The 22,000-nt window shown below is 42.0% G+C and overlaps 1 protein-coding gene across 4 annotated transcripts in view; it reads right to left on the bottom strand.

The window, feature by feature from the left end:
- Nucleotides 1–4,313: 4,313 nt before the first annotated feature.
- LOC135899967 (proton-coupled zinc antiporter SLC30A2-like) overlaps nt 4,314–22,000 on the bottom strand; it is a 65,442-nt gene continuing 47,755 nt past the window's right edge. For all 4 annotated transcript variants that reach the window (XM_065429375.2, XM_065429376.1, XM_065429377.1 and 1 more), the window contains 4 exons: nt 16,893–17,097; nt 14,692–14,797; nt 12,328–12,462; nt 4,314–11,546 (listed from right to left, as the gene is read on the bottom strand). In XM_065429375.2, coding sequence (XP_065285447.1) covers nt 11,404–11,546; nt 12,328–12,462; nt 14,692–14,797; nt 16,893–17,097 — 589 coding nt within the window. In that variant the 3' untranslated portion in view covers nt 4,314–11,403. The remainder of the gene's footprint in view (nt 11,547–12,327; nt 12,463–14,691; nt 14,798–16,892; nt 17,098–22,000) is intronic.

The raw sequence follows: 22,000 nt of genomic DNA, 5'->3' as shown, positions 1-22,000 counted from the left end.
TGATCCATGATATATAAAATAATGTCACTTCTTAATAAACTCAAAAGAGATTTGGTCTTTGAAGTTAGTCGAAACCTCTAAAGCTAAACCTCTAAAGAAGTTAGTCGAAACAGCTAAAGGAAGTATTATTAACTAATGCATCCACTTTTACTTTATACAACTAAAAAAAAAACTTTCCTTGTGTTTTATCTATTTTCCTTTGTATTGTCTGCAACACACTGTTAAATTGATTATAACACTGGGTATACGAAGCTCTCATAGTTGTATTCTTAGGTAGCGGACAAATTTCTGAGAGTGAATTGTGAATGTACCACTTTATTGTTCTATAAAAGAGAATTGCCACATGCTGCGAACTTTTTACTGTTTAGAAGAGTTAACTGCTGGGCTAGTTGGTGATCTTGCATACTGAAAAGATTACAGGTACAGAGGGCTCTGCCAGGTATTGCCATACCTTTAGCTTCTGTACCTTTCTTGGAAAAAATTCAAGAAAAATAAACCATCTGAATTTGAATGTAGCCAAGCACTAAGGCAGGGGAACTGGTGGGGTTCCCCGTTGTCTCGTTCTTCGAACCCAGCACTTCCCACAAAAGAGGCAGATGCTCTACCACTAGACCATCATTGCGGTCATGTAAATCCTGTGCTTTGTATTTTCGAGCAGAACATTCTAACCACTGCACCAAAGCTACTTTACGCAAGTGAAACAGATTTCTGCTTTAGGAGTTGACAAATGCATATGGCTATGTGCGCCTCACTTCGTGCAGAGCACTGCAGCGCCCAGCCGTGCACAGCCAGGCAATGTGCATTAAGCAAGACTTGGCAATTTGATCTGTAGGAGGAGTGCATACCCACTATGGGGAAATTGCAAGGAACAGGATGATACTCATTGAAAGCAACCTCACGTAGGGCTTACTAACCAGCTGCCGCTCACATAGTCTGCATGCAAATGGATCGCACTGTAGAGAGCAAGCATCTGTTGCTACAAGCAAGCTTCATGAATCTTGGTGTGGGGTAGCTTCTTAGTGATGTCCAAGATTTATTCCAGTGGCGCTGGTGTTTTCATGTGTATGTTCATCTGGAGAACACATCGTTTCTCTATACCTATCTAAGAGTCAAGTTCAGATAATTGCATTTTAACAGCAATTGAGTTCAAGGAGTATTGAGACATCATTTGGATGTAGAAACGCACGTCACACATAAAAGAGTGACACTAGGCAAATATCAGTCTGGAAATGCAGCATATATTTATGCTGAAGTTGACCTCACAATGCTGTTTCTGGTGTCATTATAGACATCATCTTAACGTCGCGATGCAGAACAAAATTTGTTGACATCGTGCAGCAATAAAGTTGAGTACAATATCATTTGTCATAAAAAAATTATGCAGATCCAATGCATATGTTGGAATATCTATGTGAAGCAATGCTTTTGTAAAGCAGTCAATTACATGATATGTACAACTAAATGCGATGTATGCAATGATCTTAACTTTCACTTTATGAACACATAACCTGATGTGTTCATGCACTGCACTGTCCACAAGCTGTGCAGAAATGCAACCACCAGTTTAGGTGGATGCACACTGCAGGACGTCGGTGACATTTGATCCTTGTCAGGAGAATAACAATACTGAAACGTGTATGCAGAGAGAGGAAGGACACATACATAATATACCGCTACTGCCACAGTACAAATACAAAAGTTCATTTAAGAGGAAGCTTTAGCTCGGGCCCAACTCCAACGCGGCCTATTCAAATACATATAAAACGCGGAAACGTTTTTCTGAAATAACCCCTGACCAATTTTAATGAAATTTGTTGCATTTGAAAGAGAAAGTTAAATTCTAGAGACTGTCTGAAGTTGAATTTCGATTTAGGGCCTGAATTTTGTTACAAGAATTTTCAAAGGTATGAAAGTTCGAAAATAGATGCACGGAGTTTATAAATAATAGCTCTGCATCAGAAATGGATATCGCAATTCTCTAAGCAGAATCCATTAGATCATTCAAAGCAGACAAATTCCATATGCCAATCTATATCTTACGTGAATTTATTACGTTGTGTACAAGGGTTCTGCAAAAGCTGCATTTCCATATTAAACTTTTTTAGATTATGTACAACATATAAATTTTCTGCTTTGGAAGTACTCAATTCAATTCACAAAATTGTGATATCGTTTTTCCTTGCCGAGTTGGAGAGTTGTAATCTTGATAGCCTCGTTTTCTGAAAATTTTCAATTTGTTCAAACCTTTAATAAAGAATTGATGACCTAAACCAAAAATTCGAAACCAACAGTCACTAGATTTTCAGTTGCTCTTTTAAAAGAAACAAACCTCGTCAAATTTGGTGCAGTGGTTGCCAAGAAAAACGAATTCTTCTTTTACATGGGCATGGTTGGTTAAATAGGAGCACCCAAGCTAAAGCTTCCTCTTAAAGCTCCTATGCCTCGTGTCATAGGGGCACATACCCGTTCTGGGGATTGGCCTGGAATGGCACATCCACAGTGACCTGAGAATGGCGGTAAGCCAAATATAAGACACTCCGAAGAAACTATTGGTATCGTGTGCTATTTCATTAGGTGGTCTGTGTGCATTAGAGACAACCATAAGGCAACATTATATGCAAGCATTTTAGAGCACAGCTCTTTTGTGCCCGTTCCTGTGTTGAGCGTCAGCTTGCCTCACTACCCCTCATAACCGAGCGAACGACCACTGCGAAGGATGAAAGCACAAATGCGGAACACAGGGGGAGATGAAAGACGGCAATAGCAAACAGAGTGCCAGGAGAAAAGCTGAGGAGGACAGTGTGGCAAAAGAGTGAGGAGGAAAGCAGAGTTCCGCACGAGACTACAAGATTTCACAATAATATTAGAGCGCAGCTCTTCGGCGCCCGTTCCTGGGACGAGCGTCAGTGTACGTCGGCGTAACCATGCTCGTGCCACTGCTCACGCATCAGTCTTCCACAGCTGGCTTGAAGGCGTCCTTCGGTGTAACCACATGAACACGATTGTGCCACTGCTCGCGCATTTGTCATCGTCTCATCTTCTGGTTCCCGATTGCCACTTAGCGCACCAGCGTTCCCATACTGCCCCTCAGGCTTGTGCCACTACTCATGTATTCTCATGACTGCTCACGACTCATGTGCTCGTGACTACTCTTGTATTCGTTGTCACCTTCCACAGTTGGCTCCGATGCCAGTCATCATGCCAGTGTTTCCATACTGCTCCTCACTTTGTGAAGGCGCTGAAGGCACTAGCCCATTGCCAGTCGGTGCGGTGATTTCGGTGCCGAATTCTTTACCTCAATATATAGCGAAATGAAAACACTAACACAGCTGCACTGAAATTTCGCATTAGGGAGCACTGCAGTTGTCAGACATTTATTTTTCTCACTGCACTATTACATGGCAGCTGAAGCAATCATGGGTGGTATTCTCGGACTACCACTTTCAGAGATACTATTGCTTTCACACAGTTTAGTATCCGGTGTATTGGATGATTTGGGCAGTTTTGCTGAACCAGCAAATCAGCTCAACCAATTTTGCTCAACTAGCCAATCAGCACACCTATCTCCAAATGTGATCGTACGGGAATGCATCCCCAGGAGTGGAGCAAGCCAGTGCGTCAGGATGCACCTTCCTTCTGGGTATCTAAAGCGGTTCATAAAGGCAAGTACTGCTGTGTAATTATTTCGGGTGCCAACGTTTGCAGAATTTTTTTTAGGGCTTTAGAGAAGTTGGACCTTTAACATAGAGACACATCAGTGCTTCTTTTAAGAGAACAACTCCAAATCAGTCATCAAAGTCTGGCAATCTTGGCACCGTGGGGCACACAATTGTAGAATTAATGCAAATTGGTACTTTATTAACATCCACTTATACGCTCTGAATACTTACACGTTTCAAATACTTTAATAACCACAAGTCCCATTTTGGTATTGTACTCTGGGACCTTTTTCTGTAAACTACTCTACAAAATAAATTTTAGAGAAACTACCACTACTACTTACGAATCCTTATGTCTAACTGCAGCTCCAAGATGTTTGCTTCTGAAATCTGTCACTCAGCACACTGGTGTTCCATGTGGTCTTGCCCTAAAGTGCTCGAGGAAGACTTTTTGGCAAGCTTCACAGCTTCATTAAAACAAGTCAAGGATGATAAAAATTGAATTACTTGCCAAGTGTGTGTAGAAATCTGTACTGCAGCCTGCACACAAGCTATACTGGCTGGCAAGTACTTACTGCAAAGAAGTTTCAGTTAAATTAGCATTGGTGTTGGGCTGTGTTACCACTGCTGCATATGACCAAGTAAAGATGAAAAGAGAGGTTCATGAAAATATTTTATTTGCTTGCACAGCAGACCATGCAGGCCAATCTACTCCAGTACAAAGTACATCACAGGCACATTGTGTTCCAAAACACTGGAAATATGACTTTGTGCTCAGAAAGAAACTGGGTAAAAAAATGGAATGTCTCTTATTGATTGTTGGCATTGTTGCATGCCTGTACACAATATTCAGTGAACACAACCGATGTACAAGTGCACCTCAAGCCTATTATATCACGACAACACAATTCACTTATAGAATAAATACTTTTTTGTTTCTTTAGCCCTTTCAGGAATGCACCTGCTACCTTGGGTCTTCAAAGTTGCATCACTCAATGCGAACACCACATCACAGAAGACAAAATGGGCAAAGCAGGTTACACACTATGTTCTCATTCAGGCAGGCCAAATGTGTGGGGTGGATGGTGATAGCAGTGTTGTAGCAAGACATAAAATAAATTAGTGTTTAACCGAAGTTGTCTGCATGGTTTCAGATCTACAATTTGAAACATTGAAATGGGCAGCAAAGCGTGTCTTGTACTTGGAAGTGGATGCTCTCCAGCCACTGAGTGCTGCCATAATGTTTGGTTCTAAAAGTCCAAACCTATTCTATAAGAAATAGATTTGCTGCAAACAAACTGTATACATTAAGCTGCACGCTCTAAGAATGCGAGCCATTAAAGTTCTCGTCATGATGCGGCTTTCACTTTGTGCAGCAACTACAAAGCTATAAATTTAAGTTTGGCTGGCAATTGCTTTTTCTGACAGTACTTTTTGTATTTTACCAGATAACATGCAGGGCCCCAATTCTCAGCTGGTAATATATTGAATATAAAATATTTAGCACTAGTATAAAGGTGTAAAAAAGAAACGGTATTGCAGCTTTCACCATTCACTGATCAACATTGACAGCCAAGCTCTAACATGACACCATAACAGCCATAAACAGCCCTGCATCAATGTTCCATCATGGACAAAGCTTTACATTCGTGGTTTACCTTATGTGGATCAGCAGCGCCAAATAATTACATTCTTGGGCAATTGTGATCCATCTGTGAGTGCTGAAGCGTTCTCTCTTCGTTAAATGCTCTGTTGGAGGACTCTATAAATCAAACATATAGCGTCTATTTTATATCTTATTCACAAGGTGCAAAACACAAAATATTACATGTAACTATCTGAAACTTGCATAAACATTGCACTTAAAAAAAACTTTTTTTTGTTATGTACTTTTCAAGGCTAGATCATAAGTTTGTATTGCACAACACATATTGCATACTGCCCAAAGTAAGATATGTAAAGCAAAACAAGTTCTTAGTTACATAAACAATAGTGCTTTGTACCCATTGAACAAACTCTACTCTTCTGCTTCAGCAGAACTACATATATACTTTCTTTTTTGATGCTCGCTATAACTTGTGGTGTTAAAGAGAACAGTGTTGAATGTACAACATCCAGTCATTATTCATAAAATTTTTGCAGATAGAACAAGGTGTCATGAACACTTAGCATACTTAGAACACTGAGCAATGGCCATGCCAGGATTCTACAACAAAAACTTAGAAATGGTATTAAATTGCCAAGTACTGCAAGAAAAAAAGAGAAAATTTTTACTATGTAATCACAACAAAGCTTGCAAATTTTGTGTGTCATCATGCTCTAAGCCACAACGTGTCTGTGTAGTAAAGGCTTGACATGACATGTGGCAGAAAGCTGGCATAATACTTTTTTTTTTCAGTCACTTGCAGGGAAAGTTTGTACATTAGCCTTGGTAGGACCAGCAAGAAGTTAAAACACAAGAAGACATACACGGAAATCCAACGAGCGTTCTGCGCATGTCTTCCGCTGGTTTCTACACAGTTCCTTTACTAATTGTTGATTACTGTGCATATTAGTCACCTAGTCTATGCCGCCAGACACTTGTGGCAACCCTTGCCAACATTAACAAAAGTAGTCAACATCACTTGGGAGCACAAGCTTGTTGCACTGATATGAAACCACCTACTGTCCGTGTCCTACAAAAAAGTGACAGAAGACCCTGTGTAGATATACGAGAGTGGTACTCCTCAGGATAAAATACGTTCTGCACTATGGCGCATTGCATACTTTAGATTACTTCACCCTGAACTGTTCACCTCATTTGCAGTGGCCTTTAGAAATTCACCAAGTGGCATAATGACTTCTTAAAAAAAAAAGTGGACATCACAGCACACAGAAACTTAAGCGTTGCACGTCATTTTTGGTACAAAACACAAGAACGCTGGCATTCAAGTAGCTATGCACAAATGTGCTGCGCTTCACCATACAAGCTCTGCTGAGCATAAAGAAAACCACCTCCTGCCACATTCTGCTACCTCTTAGCACCACACTGCAAGGCAGATCTAATGAGCAGTGCACGGCCTGCCAGCCAGCCTAGAGCAGAAGGAAGAGAGAAGGCAATGCAGTGAAAAAAGAAAACATTCACAGAGGTATTTTCGTGGTAGCAAGTACTTTGTTTGCAAACACGAATAATAATGCAGCCATGTCACAGAATAACCTCCTCACCGAATATATGGTAAATCTACAGAGAGTAAAGAGGAGCTGGCTGTTATGTATAAGCTATTGCAAGTGTTGCTGTTGGATGGACTTGGGCATTTCACATTACTCCCAAAGGTCTACTGTATATGCAGCGAAGGCTCATCATAAAAACTTGCAAAGGATGTGGCTGTGATTGTAGATATTGCATGCAAGTAAAATGAGAGTGATCACATATTGATTGCGGCAGAACTTCAGGAAAGCTTTTGCAGAGATGTGATCCAACATGGAAGGTGATTACCAAGTTAGACTACAAAAGTAGGCTAGAACAAAAAGCTGCAAAAAAGGCATAAAAAAAAAGTGTGCACTTGAACTGTGTGCAGCAGGTGCTTGCTTCACAGAGCCCAATGAAGCCAGTTAGTGCATATCAGCGGCAAATGCTTTCTGGGAGCCAAGTTCACAATTGGGTGTTGTACGTGCCAGGTTTTCCTGATGGTTATTGCACTGTATTATTACCAAGACCACTACAAAGGGGTGCATCAACTGTCCAGCATTAGTTTACTATTGCTGAATGTTATTTGTCCATGTTAAATTATTTTGTGCAGTACAGACATGCTGCATTTCAGCCTATATGTCTACCATAAGCTCAATTGCGAAACTGTGCAATGGCCACTACTTCGTGATCAAGCACATACCACCTGCCAACATTTTCAGTTCAATGCTGCAACAATCAGAGTTTGTGCTCACACATCGACTTGAATGTGCATTAAAGCTTACATCTGTGCTGCTATGCTGCTTGTACTTCTACCCGTGCTTTAGCCAACCAATATTGCACAGTGTGTTGCCAAATCAATCACCAATTGCCCTTGTCTTGCAAATGAGTTCCATTTCTCTTTATCAGCATCAATTGTGGTATCGCCTCTAGACATCTAGACGACATTGCAATGTCAATCGAAGCACGATGCTATTATTTTGATACCTTGAGCAGCACAGTGCGTCGGAACACCAGTGTTTCAGCATGGAATGAAAACAAAAATGAAAAACGAAAAGAACAATACTTTTGACCAAAACGAAAGCGTAACCGAAACGTTATTTGTTATTTTTTATCGGTTCTAAGTTCAAGTGGAAAGTTGACAATACGAAACAGCCGATGTCAGGCAACAACAGCATGAGCTGTATCGCAGGCAAGGCCAGTACGAGTGACAGCCGGTCGAGCACTCCAGTAATGTAAGCCTGCCGGTCGGTGCACTAGCAGATCACATGGTAGCAAAACCAAGGGATTGCGCAATGGAGAGCTCATTTCGTTTTCTACAGATACAACACTTGGTCACAAAAATTTTATCGTTCGTTTTATCAGAACAGTGGCCTCGCATTTTGGCGAGTACACTTGATCATGCTCAATGCCTTGAATTAATGCGCTGAGCGTGATTTCATAATTCAAGTATTGAGAAAAATAAATACTTTGTTTTTATTGTTACTTTGCTCCAAAAATTTTTGAATTTTGCATATAAACCAAAACCATTATTAATGGTAACAGATCATTTTTTTATTTATTTTTTTCGTTGCAGAGCAGAACCTGATGGAACTTTTTTTTAGTGGAACGAAACTAAAACCAGAGCTAAAAGCATTTCCTTCCAAGAGCCTGGCTGACACAAAATAGTTTAGAATCACAGACTAAGAAATCAAAGAAACCTGACACACATTACATTTCCCAATTTGTTACAAAAACAAAGCAACACTATGACCAAGGACGTAGTATCTAATTACCCAGACAGATTTATGGCAAGGTCAATGAATTCAATTACTATCAGGACTGCACACATTAGGGTGTTTGAGTAGAACTTGCTTCACTGCTTTTGCCAGCACAGTACCCCACACACACATCATGGAGAAGTTCAGGAGCACATCCCTCATTGTTTTCATCTTGGATAATGAGCACACTTTGGCAACCTTGATGATATGAAGGCTGTGACAGTTTGGTCTGCGCTTAATGCAGAAAGGTGATGGTCTTGGCTAAAAAAAAGCTTAAAAGGTAGACATAAGTATCAAACTGTATTTCTTACTTCTATGGAACAAGCTGTAGAGGAACATGTCATTGCTCCATGGAAAAACTAGAAGTGACTCATTTTAAATGCATATTCAACTATGTCATTATAATGACGAAGATGCAGTACAGCTGACTAATGTCAGTTCAAACCCTTTCTGACCACATTTTTGCTTGAATTGTTCAATAGCGAACATGTGATTTGAGATCTTAACACGGCTGCGATATACACACCCATGAAGCCTTGCCATCCAGCATTCATCACATGTGCTATAATTTACGAATGTACTGAATTTTCAACATGTGACACTTATGTATTTGGTTAAAGTTTGCCTGCATTTTCATTACCCTGTGCAATAAGGATATCTGCCTTCGCAACAAATTCTGATGATGGCTTGCTTTGGGAGACCAGAAGTTCAAATACAGTACAACCTTCTTGACACAATCCCATTTAATATGATTTCCAGCACGAATATTCATGATTGGGAACACAAAAAATGACCAAATACAGTTACATTTCTTTTTTTACCAGTTAAAATGTTCCCGGAAAACACGACCTTTATGGCCCTAATGTTCAGAACACCGCCAAACTGCCATCATACGATAGGTTTTTCATCCTTATATCCCACGTAAACCAGAAAAGGCACGAGGCGAATGCAGTCAAGAACAGTAGCTAACCACCTCAACGCTTCCCCACCCATGTCACATGAAAACACCAGAGCGCAACGAAGTTTCTGATTCCTGTACCAGAAAGTCATCGCATGCCACATTCACAGCTATCGCCGCCAGCCCGAATGCAATAAACATCTCCACCTATCTGTGTCACAGCATGTATGGCGTAGCGCCATTGTAGGTGTACTGCATGCTTTTAATAGGCGACAACCAAAATGCATTACCCTCTGTTCCCTGCTGCAGGCAGCATAAAGTGAACAGTGAACTTCATGCAAGCTCTGGTGGGATCGTATTCCAGCGCCGCCTAGGAGCTCGATTTCCTTTTGGTTTCCAGTCACAATCCCTCCACTAGGTCCCTCCACCAACTCTTTGATGTGCCCACCAAGTGGGCACATCAGAACTTCCGCCAAAAACCAAAACACTCTGTTTGAAAAAGTTGCTCATGTAAGCCGAATTCAAGGAGTGCAAACGTAAGCTTGCCGAAGCTGCAAAAAATAACTAGGTGCTTTTCAGGCTGCTCAGGCCCTGCCAGCTCGGTGGAGCTTCAATTCATGCCACACTTATGTCAATGTCAACTAAACTTGAGTGCCAAATTTTTCAGTGTCTTTGGATTATACATTTTACTGGCTAGCAAGTTTTCTCCTGCGTTTCTTTTCCAAAACATATAATTGAGGTTCTACAGTAACAGGAAAGCTAGTTTGAATTAAGTGCATTCATATTATTCAATGTGACTTCCAATTACATTGAGAGTTTGAATAGTGAGTCCGCTGCAACTTGAGATACATGGCAGATAAATGCATATTATTTTGTGAAAAAAAAAAAAAAAGATAGCTGTCATGTTCAACGCACAACTTTCATGTCCTTCTGACATCTACATGTACACAGGCATTATTGCAAGCAAGAAATGAGCAAACAAGCAAAGTAGTTGTAAAATGAGAAGCCCAAAGTTGTAGCATCTATATTTGAATGTTCCGTACAGTTCAAACTATTAAAGGTTCACAATAATCAACAGGGAAATACTGACTATCGAACGCTGCATTTGGAAAGAATGCAAGAAGCGAACAGCACATTATAGAGCTGCGCATGTCAGCAGAGGAAAGGATTGTGGCTAGCATACTAATGCTTTGCTTGACCATAAGTGAGCCAAAGTATATACTACGAATGCAGTTATGACTAAATCAGAGCCACCAACGGCACTATTATGAGCAAGCAGACTTGTGGCTGCTCAGGCAGTGTGACCAGGTGAGAACATCTGGCAGCACACCAGCTGTTGACTTGTACACATATTTGTGAGCGTGAAACCACTTACAGGAGTGGTGAAATTCTCAGTGACTCACACTCAGGTAAACCATCACTTTCACAACATTTCTCATGACTCGGCGCACGATACATTAGTGTCTGCGAGCAATAGTGCTCTTTCTGGCACCGTGTTAAATTTGCAACAGTTCCAGGAACACTGCTGCTTGTAGATGCTGATGCGTCCAGTGCCTGGCCATGCGAAATCTTAACAAAAGTGACTGTGGATCCCAGAAAGTGATCGACTGGGTACACTGCTTAAGGTTGCTTGTGAACTCGTTGAGACCACAACAGTAATGACGCCAAAAAGAAAGAAAACAAAAAAAGAAAAATTGAATTCCCTCACGACCTAGGTGCACAATTAGGAACTGAGAAGTGTGCATCCACACAACGGCAGAGTGTGTCCCTCACTTTCTGGATGCACACTAAGACTGCGAGGAAATTAAGATTTTTTCAAATTTCCATGCTTTGAGAACTGCTACAAGCAACTGCACTTCATTGAATGACTCCTTCACTCAATGTGTGCTGAATTAAGTGTAAAAAACAGTCGGCAGGATGTCACGGTCCCTTGCAGGTTTCACAAGAGAGCATCTCAGTCGCGCTGAACACCTCCACTTGGATCGTGGAACTGTGGATGCCAAAGCTCTTTCGCACAAGCTTCTGAGCTGCTTGAAGAACAGCTGACTGGTCAGTGTCTGGATCTGTAAATGTCACAGTCACCTATGAAGTCACAGAAATGTGCAGTGGCAATGCAGGCTGATTGGTGTTTGTATGTAGACAATATGAGGTAGCTTCACAAAAGGCAACAGAGGGTGGCACAAGTCCTATTTCTTTCTTTTTTTTTTCATGTTGAGTGCTATGCAGTGCTGGATACAGCATTTCCCACTTTATGTGCCACTAGAAAGTATAAGATGCCAGTGTACAGCCAAAATAATTTGCATATTGAATGGGAGAAGCACTGCAAGTGTTGCCATGTAATGGCAGAACGTCCCTTCCAAGAATCTGTGCATGTGTGCACATGTGTGTGAAAGAGGTGGGAGAGGGGGTGGGCAAAACAACTATATCCCTAAATTACCACTGTATATCATGAAGTTTCTAGTAGGCTGATGCACAACACTGAGCAAAAGCCTGTAAGTGAATTTTCTGTACTGTTGCCATCGTTAAAAACCTTGAACATCTTGCACTTTTGCTTGTAAATATCCGATTAACTGCACTACAAAAATAAACTGTTTCTCGAGATGAAACCATTCCAATTTTTGCGTGTGAATGACTTTTCTTTCTTTAATTTGTCAACTTATGGCTGTTGTGTCAAGGTTCTATGCAAATCTCATAACTATTCAAACTATCCGCTTTGCATTTACTTCAAACCAAAAAATTGCACACAAGCCTAGTTGATTGAATACAATTTCAGTGTCCCCTTTTGCATTGCTTACAGTTGTAGTACTCTTGGTTTTAAGAGATGATGCACATCACAGCACTTACCAACAGCTAGGTGCACAGCCAGGGCACGTCTGTCAGCCGTCAACGACCACACGTGGAGGCCATGTGCCATTCGGACACCTTTGATACTTTGCAGTGCAGACTTTACAGTTGCATAGTTGAGGTCCTTCGGAAATCCTGGAAACCAAGCCCGATCAATTAAAAACCGAAAGGAGGGACTTGAAATCAAAAGGATGCTGCCACCAAATATTGATGAATGGTTACACAACACATTGCTATTAACTCAATTGTCAGTGTTTATTCATAATGCTCTCAGCATTCAACACATTCTAGATTTGCACCAAATGAGACAAATTTATGTTCCCTTCTGTCAAATTAGTGAATGTTTCTAACATTAACGCCTTCCGTCGCTCCTTATTACAACAGGTCCATTCAATTCAACTGCACCATCTGAACCCATTCACAAGGTGTTGCTCCTTCTCACTGGTTCCAACAGTGCAGTGACAATGCACTCTCAACCACACCGTTTGTTTCAAAAGGTGCAAAAAAAGTGCAGGACTGGTTCACAATTTTTCTGCATCCTCCCTACTGACTATGGCAATTTGGCGCAGACATGTAGGGGCAAAGCAGCAAACGAGTGAAAGTGCCAGTGAAACATGCAGCTGCTGCATCTACGCAATTTGGGGTGTGTCGTTTACCTACATATTTACACACATGTAAACTGCTATGTTATGCATTTTCCATAGCCCACAATTAAGCTGTCCACATTCATCAAATTACAGCTATTTTGAACTAAATATGTCTCTTTCAATGAGACAGCGTTGGTGATTTTGTTGTGTTTAGATTGCCCTGTAAAATCTAGACAGAAAATTTCTAAAAAAGAATTGCCCGGATATTTGCTAGCAAAGGCACTGCAAGTTCGTGCTAAGATATGTTCTACAGCATGTGTTGCTCTTATAAATATGCTGTCAGAAAGGCTGTAGTGCAAAAATGGTTGCTTTTTGCTGTTCTTAAAGGGCCCCTCACCAGGTCTGGCCATTTTGAGCTGACAAGCGCAGAGCAAGCAATGCACAGTAACGATCGTGTCTGATAAGTATTACATCGCTACGCACCATGAAAAGATCTGAAATTTTAAACTGAATGCCCTCTTCTCTTCTCCTCACGGCTGCCATGCTCCAAGCCGGAGGATGACATACATGTGTTTGTGCTGTGACGTCGCTCGTGGTGACACATTACTTCGAGAAATATTCTAGGCAACATCTGTTATATGTGCAATATGTTGCTTGAATAGACGAATTAAAGCTTGGGGAAATAATAAAACACACAAACTGAATGTTTTTTTTTTTAGTTCGCAATGCAGCAAGTGAGATGTACTTCCATTTCGTCTGCTTGTCCCACGTCGTGCAGTCATGCACACAGACACCGAAACTATGTCATTTTCTACCATGTTCCAGCGCGGGATCATACTCTGTGATCCGCTTGTGTCTTCCTCACTATTCATGTAGCACTGACTTCTAGTGCTGGTCAGGTGTCCCGTGTACAGCTGCGCGAAACGAGACAATCGCAACAGCTCACACACGATGCTATCGGCGGAAGTGTGCCGTGCCACAAAAAAGCGAGGAGAAAAAAAAAATGAAGGTGGGGCCCGTGACATATGCGCCACGCATACGTCACAGGGAGAACGTATGGGAGAATGCACGGAACGTATGGGAGAATGCAGGGAAGGAATTTCGCTTGCAGAGGCTAGACGAGGTAAGTGGAGAGAGTGTCTCACTTGGCAGTGGAGTTCGCCTCCTGAAATCGTGGGTTCGTGGCACTGAAATATTTCTATCTCGGCTACTAATGAGCCGATTTGAAATATTTTTGTGGCAGAGGGCACCCTAGACAACACATGTAACTTCCAGTCGATAATCAAAATTTGCTATGGGGCCTGGTGAGGGGCCCTTTAAGAACAAACGTCTCAAAAGCCAGCCATATCTGCGATTCGGGACTTGTCACTGCACTCTACCTTCTCAAAATTATGAGGGGCAGTGCATTATTGGACAAACATAAGGCCTCCACCACATCTGCCCCTTGGCATTCATTCCCAGCGTCACGTGGTGACTTCTACCCGGCATTCTATTTCGGGCGGCCCGGGTAGCCGCCCGTGCCTGGCCCGGCCACTGCTTTTCAAAAGCCACTTGTGCATACAGAGTCCGCGCTGCGCTGTGTTTTTGCAGCTTAATTCGTGAAAGGCAAAGCATCGCAATCGATGCTTTGCCTTTCAGGCGAAACCGACCTTTTTAGTGGGATCATTCAAGCTAACAAAGCACATGCTTGTGCTGAAAAGCAATAAATAGAGTTCGTGCAGAACATTAGTGAACTTTACAAAGAACAAATGTTAAAGCCTGATGTCCTGACACCCACCTTCCATTAGGATAAAGACGGCATCCCTCAGGATCGACACAGTCGTGAACAACACGAGAGCAGAAAATATGAATGTGCAGATGGGGTCAGCTACCTTGTACTGGGGCTGCAAGAAAAAGAAAATGCAATAAAAGCATAGTTACATCACCGTGATGTACTTCTATTTGGCTTCTGTTTATACTAATAAAGACAATACAGCATAGACACAAATGTGCACAACAGAAGAAAAATAATATGCACTGCTGCAGCTTTTATAAATAGAGAAAAATATTTATAAATAAATGAATCCATGCACCCTGTCTACACAATGATTGCATCCACAGACAGATTAGTGAAAGAGCGCAGATGAGTGTGAGTGACCAACGAATGACTAACCTAACCTAACCTCTCTCTCTCACATGGCCAGAAATGCAATGTGTACATGAAGTGCAATGCCTGGTAGTTGTCCGCTCAGTGCTGTGCACCTGAAATAGCATTGGAGGTCAAAAAATTTGTTCTTACAGTGAAAATGTAGTTATCAATTAGGATTTGCATGATAAATGAAAACCATGCACTTGGGTCACCCATTCAATTTAACACCTCTTTCCAGAATTTCTGGGGCTGTAACCTCTACGTTCTTCCAAAGTAACAATTCCAATGCCCATGGCAAGCTTCCTGCCAAAAATGATATGATAAGTGCTATTCTGGCAAACGAGCACAAGAAGCATTTATGGCCACACATTGATGGTGAGCACACCCAAGATTATGGACATGCGAACGCTCCGTTTGCTTATGATGACCAGCATGCTGCCAATGCCTCTCAATGCAAAGTCCTAAATCCTAAATCGTCAAATTGCACATTTCACGGGCATTGAATGAACAGTGTAGGCAAAGCTTATACCACTTTTAACAAGAAAATGAATAACACATGCCACAGAACTAGTGCTGCTGATGCACAAATACAATACCAGCTCCCACAACACACACTGTCCCATTTATAAATCTTAGTAGTAAATTGCAGTCAGCAAATGATGATAAAGGTTGTTACTTCACATTTAAACATGACAATTTATCTCAAGCTGCCCCCTTCACACTGCTCTATCAGCCATCACTAGTGGGAACGTGGCATGCTCTCTGTGTGGACCCCCCAACTTGATGCAGCTGGTAGCATCCAGTACAGCATGAGCTGCGAGATAACCAGTGCAGCATAGCCATTCCCATTTAAGTGATTCTGCTCATCACGAGCACTCTGAAATTCATAATTATGAGGCGACTCCAGCTGCAATTTTCTTTGTGATTAAGTAATCTCCTGACATAGTACCAATGTTCCAAGGTTCCTAGAAAGATAATCAAACAGTTTAGATTGATTGAATGTATGCGTATAGCATCCCTTTAATCACAATACTATACTAGATGTATGCTCATAAATGAGTTTGATGATCACATGAAACTTGCATCTGAACACAGCCAACTAATTGTCCACCTAATTCCTGCTCTCTAAAGGAGGTGAAAGATTTGTTTGACTCAATTTTCTTGGAGCAAACGAACTTTCCCTGCCAATGGTATATATCTTTTCACTTGAGTCACAGAGAGGCATAAAAAAAAGCAAATAAATGTGCTACTGGCAGAACATTTCGTGGTTACAAGTTGTGTAGCCTAGTAAGCAACAAACACTCGAGGAAATCCACAGTGGGACATACAATGGATGGATACAGAAAGGATGCAGAAAGCTGTCTTCCCGCTCATGCTTTAGCACAGAATATGAGCATGTATGGACACGTACTGTACAGCGGAGGAAGAAAACAACAAAGGTTCAAGACATGAACAGTAAAGTCTTTGTCTAGCAAGGAGACAGATATGGTTTTCACGTATTGCTCACTGATTCTGCCAATCAAATAAATTTCAATTACCTCACTGGTAAGCAAGTCCTTAGCCCTGTCTACAATAATGAGCACTTCACCTTAACGCTAACTGGACAAAGCTATTCCAATCCTGTTTATGTGTTAAACCTTCCAGGCATTTAGTGCCTCCTTTTCTTTGTTGTGTGATGTGTGTACATAAATATGTACCTTCTATGCAAATAAACCAGCTCAAAATCAGCGCCCTGTGTTTTTCATTTCTGCATATGTCCTTTCTATCATCTTTGGTTTCTGTCATGCATGACCAACTAGCCCAGAGTTTCAGCTTTAGCAAAAAAATAACAGGAGAGACCTGCAACGCACATTGTACTTGATGATGCAGGCTGAGATGAGCACGCCAATGCTTTGCAACAGGTCTCCCAGGACGTGGATAAAAGCTGCGCGGATGTTGATGTTGGTGCGTTCACCGGGCTGTTTATGGCCATGACCATGTGTGCCGAGCCCATGGCTGTGGCCATGCTGAGCAATGCCCGCACATGGGCAGCATCCATGCAACACCAGGCCCATGCTGCGCACACATAACATGATTGCATGCCTAATATAGTTCACTGCAGAAAGAACTATAAACATTGCCCCTCTCTCCCAATGCAAACTGCGCCCTTCCTGTATGTAAACATTTACCTTCTACTAACCTAAACTGCACTTTTAACGATAACACTCTGAGGCTCTAACACAGTAACACGTGGAAGTATGACACTGCCACGTGTCATAACCGTATGGAACAATCTTCCTGATAACATTGCGAGCATAACAGATCGTGACGCTTTTAGCGAAGAATTGCAAAGTTTCCTGTAGAAACATTGTATAAGAATGTTATTGACCAGCTTTCCTTCCCTGTTTCTCACATTTGTATTTTTGTGTGCATGAGTATATTACTGTGTTTATGCTCTCTAAACCTTAACCTAGACAAACATTTATTGAACTTCGCTTTACTTATCTTTTGAATGCCTGTATTGATATTTATATTGTTTACTCCTATACTGTTTTACTTATCTTGTGAAAGCCTGTATTGACGTTCATAATGTTTACTCCTGTGGAAACACTTACTTTGTGTCCCCCCTTACCCAGTGCCCTTGAATGGGCCTGTAAGGTATCTTACAAAAAAAAAAAAAAACAATGACACTTTCTGGTTTAGCATGATTTCCCAGCACCAAAATTCACAATCAGAAACACGAAGTATGACCCTGTACTGTTATGCTTCTCTCTTAACAGTTAATATGTTTCTGGAAAACTTGATTTTTCGGCACCTTTGTTCAGTACATCTTTAAACTGTGAGCAAATTATATGTTTTTTGATGGCTAGATTCCACACCAAAAAAAGAAGCGTGAGGCACACACAATAGAGAACAGTAGCTGCCTGCTCCAGCTGCTTCCCCGCAGTACTCGCCTGCCCGTGTCGCATGGAAAGGTCAGCGCACAATCAGTTTATTCTTTAATTTAATGCCAAATTTCCCTACCATAGAACAACGCATGTTGCATTCATTGCAGTTTTTACACTTGTGCTGGTCTGTTCGACAGCTGCAGTCATGACATTGAGGAGACTTTGTCTCTCAATGTGCATAGACATTGCGAGTGAGCCTAGGACTATTGGCGTCAACTGGCGTGTAGGTATGTTAATTGTGGACAACTGCACAGCAAGTCCATAGGACACGACCTTTCTCCACAATTTTCCTGTGCTCTTTTTCGCATCAAACCCAATGAGCCAATAGTAACAGCTGGATGCAGGCATTATCGGAAATGTCAGGCACCTGTATAGGAAGTGCACTGTGTGTCACTTTCTTGCTCTTGGGCCTCAAGAATGACAACCCTGTTAAGCTTACACTGCTGGACGTAATGTAATATCTGAATCACTCTTGGGAGAGTATAATGTGCAAAGCAGTAAAGAACTGCTTGGAAAAGTTCTGTTTTCAGTGCGTCCTTAAAGCTGAAGATTTGCCGCCCATCATTAGCAATGACCCCCTGGCATGCCCTTCTTTCTGTAAGAAGTTTGAACAACATGGAACAGGACTACCAGTGCGCCATCACCAAAATCCAGTTCACAGTGTTTGTTGTGGTGGATGACAATGTCCTGACGTGCGAGCCACAAAGCGTGAGAGAAATCTTAGTGGAGATTAAGGCAGACAAAGCAGAATTTCCTGAAAACGACGACAACAAAGATAGTGGTGGACGCCCGCTGGCTACCTTCGCCAACGCCCTCATCAGATTGGATGTGCTGCACAGTTTTTCTCATGCCAAGGACAAGGCAAATGCTGAAAGAGAATTACAGGGGCATGATGATCGTTGTTCAGAGCGCCGACTGCATCTGCTACGCGAAGTTGGCGCGGCCTAGGTCAATTGCGCATGGTGGAAACGAACATGCGCTCCGAACAATGATCCCCAATTGCGTCTCAGGGTGTCAAAAAAGGAAATCCTCCTTTCAAAAGGTCAGATACTGCATCAACAGAAAATTACAGAAATGTTCAACAAGGAATAAATGCCCTCACATCTAGTACCTTCTTGCTAGCTTGTCATTTAAGTTTTTACTGATAGTGTATTGTACGTTTTTCCATACAAAGTTCTTTTCTGACACCTTGTTTTCCTTTTTCTTCCCCCCTCCCCTGAAAACATATGAACAAGGTTCTACTCTATACCACTGGGCCTCTATTCTCTGCACCGTTTGCCTAGCTGACTCCACTCTTTCCTATTACTGTAAAATCTCGTTATAGTGAAGCTGAACGGGGAGTGCAATACTAATACGTGATATGCAGTAAGGAAAAAGACAAAAGAAGGCAGTGCGCCATGCAGTGGCGAAGAGGAAACTAAAATGTGAAAAGTGGCTCGTGATAGTGTGGCCCACAGCGTATGCAGTGCGTAAGATTAGGTGTTGGAAGACTAGAGTTCTTTGTCCGGCCTATAGGAGCCAACAGTTGCTCTCACGTCACTGCGCCTGCACCCAAAGCAACACTCCTGCCAGCTGAGAGATCACCTCAGCCTCCTCCCTTCAGCTGGACAACTGGGCCAGAAGGGCTGGTGTGGCAGCACCTGCTGGTTCGTTGCCAAGTGAGTGTTCAAGACAGCTGATGAGCTGCTACCTCGTTGGCTGCTTTGTGCATTGTGGTGGGCTGCTGAGCGCTCACAAGCACGACTCGGCTTCCAAAAACCGGGCATGCAGAGCTACTGACCGGACCTCTATGTGACCAGACAACTCCTGCTGCCCAATAAACCTTTCCAAGACATCCCCAATGTGGTAGCAGCTGCTACCTAATGAACTGTGGGCCGCATGCTACCTTTTGCCCTGCATGAAATGTATCGCATGAAATGTACTGTGGGGAACTGTCGCATGTGTTTTGCTAGGTGGATGTGTGTTCAGTCTGCCTTAAAGCAAGCCTATTGTGTGTGTGTGTACTTCAGTGTGCTGCCTCTAGTTTCTTTTTGGAGCAGTCTTTAACCAATTCCATCACAGGGAGCCTGAATTACTTTGTTATATCCATTACTGCACATACTGCAATATGAAGAATGAAGATTTTGAGGGGAATTTCACTTACTTCATTATATCCTGTTTCATTATAATGAGGTTTGACTGTTTCATTCAGAATAACATTGACCCATGTTTTGCTAATCAATGGTGCTCAATGGCATAGCCAGGAATTTTTCTCACAGTGGGGCAAGAGCACATGCCCGGTGTGCCACCCCAGGCTTATGCCCCTGATGACGAAAGTGCCCCAAAAAGATTCTGGAACCATATAAAAGCACTTGGAACTCCAACTAAAAACAAGGAATGAAGACAGTAACATCTACAAAGGAGACGATGTACTGCGGTGCATCACAGATGTTATTAGGGATAACTTCAGCACACAAAAAAAAGCGTAGTTCAGACTCAAACAGATCCAACAACAGAGAAGCCTGAGAGATCAAAATTTAACATAGAAAGCTTTTATTGGAAATAAACAGAAGAAAATATCCCAAACAACACGGCAGCAGGAGCCGATGAAGTTCCAATATAGCTAATCAAAAACCTCAGTCCAAAGAGCAAGGCACTGCTGACTAATGCCAGAGAGCAAGTGATTAGAACAAACAAACAAACAAACAAACAAACAAACAAATTCCGGTTGGATGGCGTGAAAGTAAGGTGAACCTCATCTACAAAGGCAAAGGTGACAGAGGTAAGACAAGCTCTCACAGGCAAGTTACAGTAACATCGGTGATACATAGAATGGCAAAGCAAGCCATAAAATTGGAACTGTCGAAGTGGGTGAAGAAAAGTTGTGTACTAGGGGAACTGCAGAATAAGTTCAGGCCAGGCAGATGCTTAGAGGATAATATGTTAGTACTAACTCAGTGTGAAGAGATTTCAGTAGTTCAGAACAGACCTTTCTCAATACCATCTCTAGATATTAAAGGAGCCTATGACAACGTAGACAGGGAATTGTCATGGGGTATTCTTAAGCACTAAGGCATAGAGGACGATTTCATGGAACTGCTGAGTGAGATATATAGAGACAACCGACTACAAGTTGTATGGGAAGGTCAAAAAGGTAAGGAAGTGATGGGAATTCATCAAGGACTGAAGCAAGGATGTCCTCTGTCTCCATTGTTGAGCACGCTTTATGTTAAGGGCATAGAAGGACAACTGGAAAACAGCAAATTAGGGTTTGATTTATCCTACATGCGTATTGGACAAATAGTGCAACAGAAGCTCCCTGGACTGATGTATGCAGATGACAGTATTTATTCGAATCTAGGCCAATAGTTTCTTTTTCAAATAATCATATACCAAATTCAAGGGTTGGCTTAGATTTGAGGATTAAAAAAAATAAAAACAAGCTAGTTTGAAATTGGAAATGATAAATATGGTGTACAGCTAGTGCCATCTGGAAAAGCCAGTATCGCAACCGCTGCTAGCCATGCCAGTAGCCAAGCAAAGTACACGTGCGACGTCACCATCTTGAGCTGTGTCGTATCAGTTTATATAGTATTGGCGTGCGGCGTGGAGTTATTGTAATGGCACCAAACAGGCATTACTACAAACGAAAAGTTGTGCTAGTTGCAGAGGCATCATGAAACGTTCAAGCCAAGCAGGACTTCAGCATTGATGAGAAAAATATCAGTCACTGGAGGGGGGCAATGGGAGATGCTTTTTGAGTGTGCTGCACAAGGAGATGACAGCGATAAGAAAGATAAGCGTGTAATAACAGAGTAGAACTGTTCACAGAGATCGCACTGCATTTCAATGCATACGAGCCGTGCACACAAGCTAGAGCGCCTGTGCAAGTGTACGAGACTAGCAGCGATGATGACGCAGAGGGACCCCGGCATGTTCATATTAAATAGATTCTGTTTTCATTTTGGGAATGCTATCCTTACTTTTTTGTTCGACTTACATTCGAGGCAAGTTTTTAAAAATTTTTTGGCTTCGGACTTTCGATGGCCGGC

This window comes from Dermacentor albipictus, chromosome 4, assembly GCF_038994185.2.
Source record: "Dermacentor albipictus isolate Rhodes 1998 colony chromosome 4, USDA_Dalb.pri_finalv2, whole genome shotgun sequence".
Lineage (NCBI taxonomy): Eukaryota > Metazoa > Arthropoda > Arachnida > Ixodida > Ixodidae > Dermacentor > Dermacentor albipictus.
Note: the sequence above shows the minus strand (reverse complement) of the source record. Positions and strands in the feature narration are given on the sequence as shown.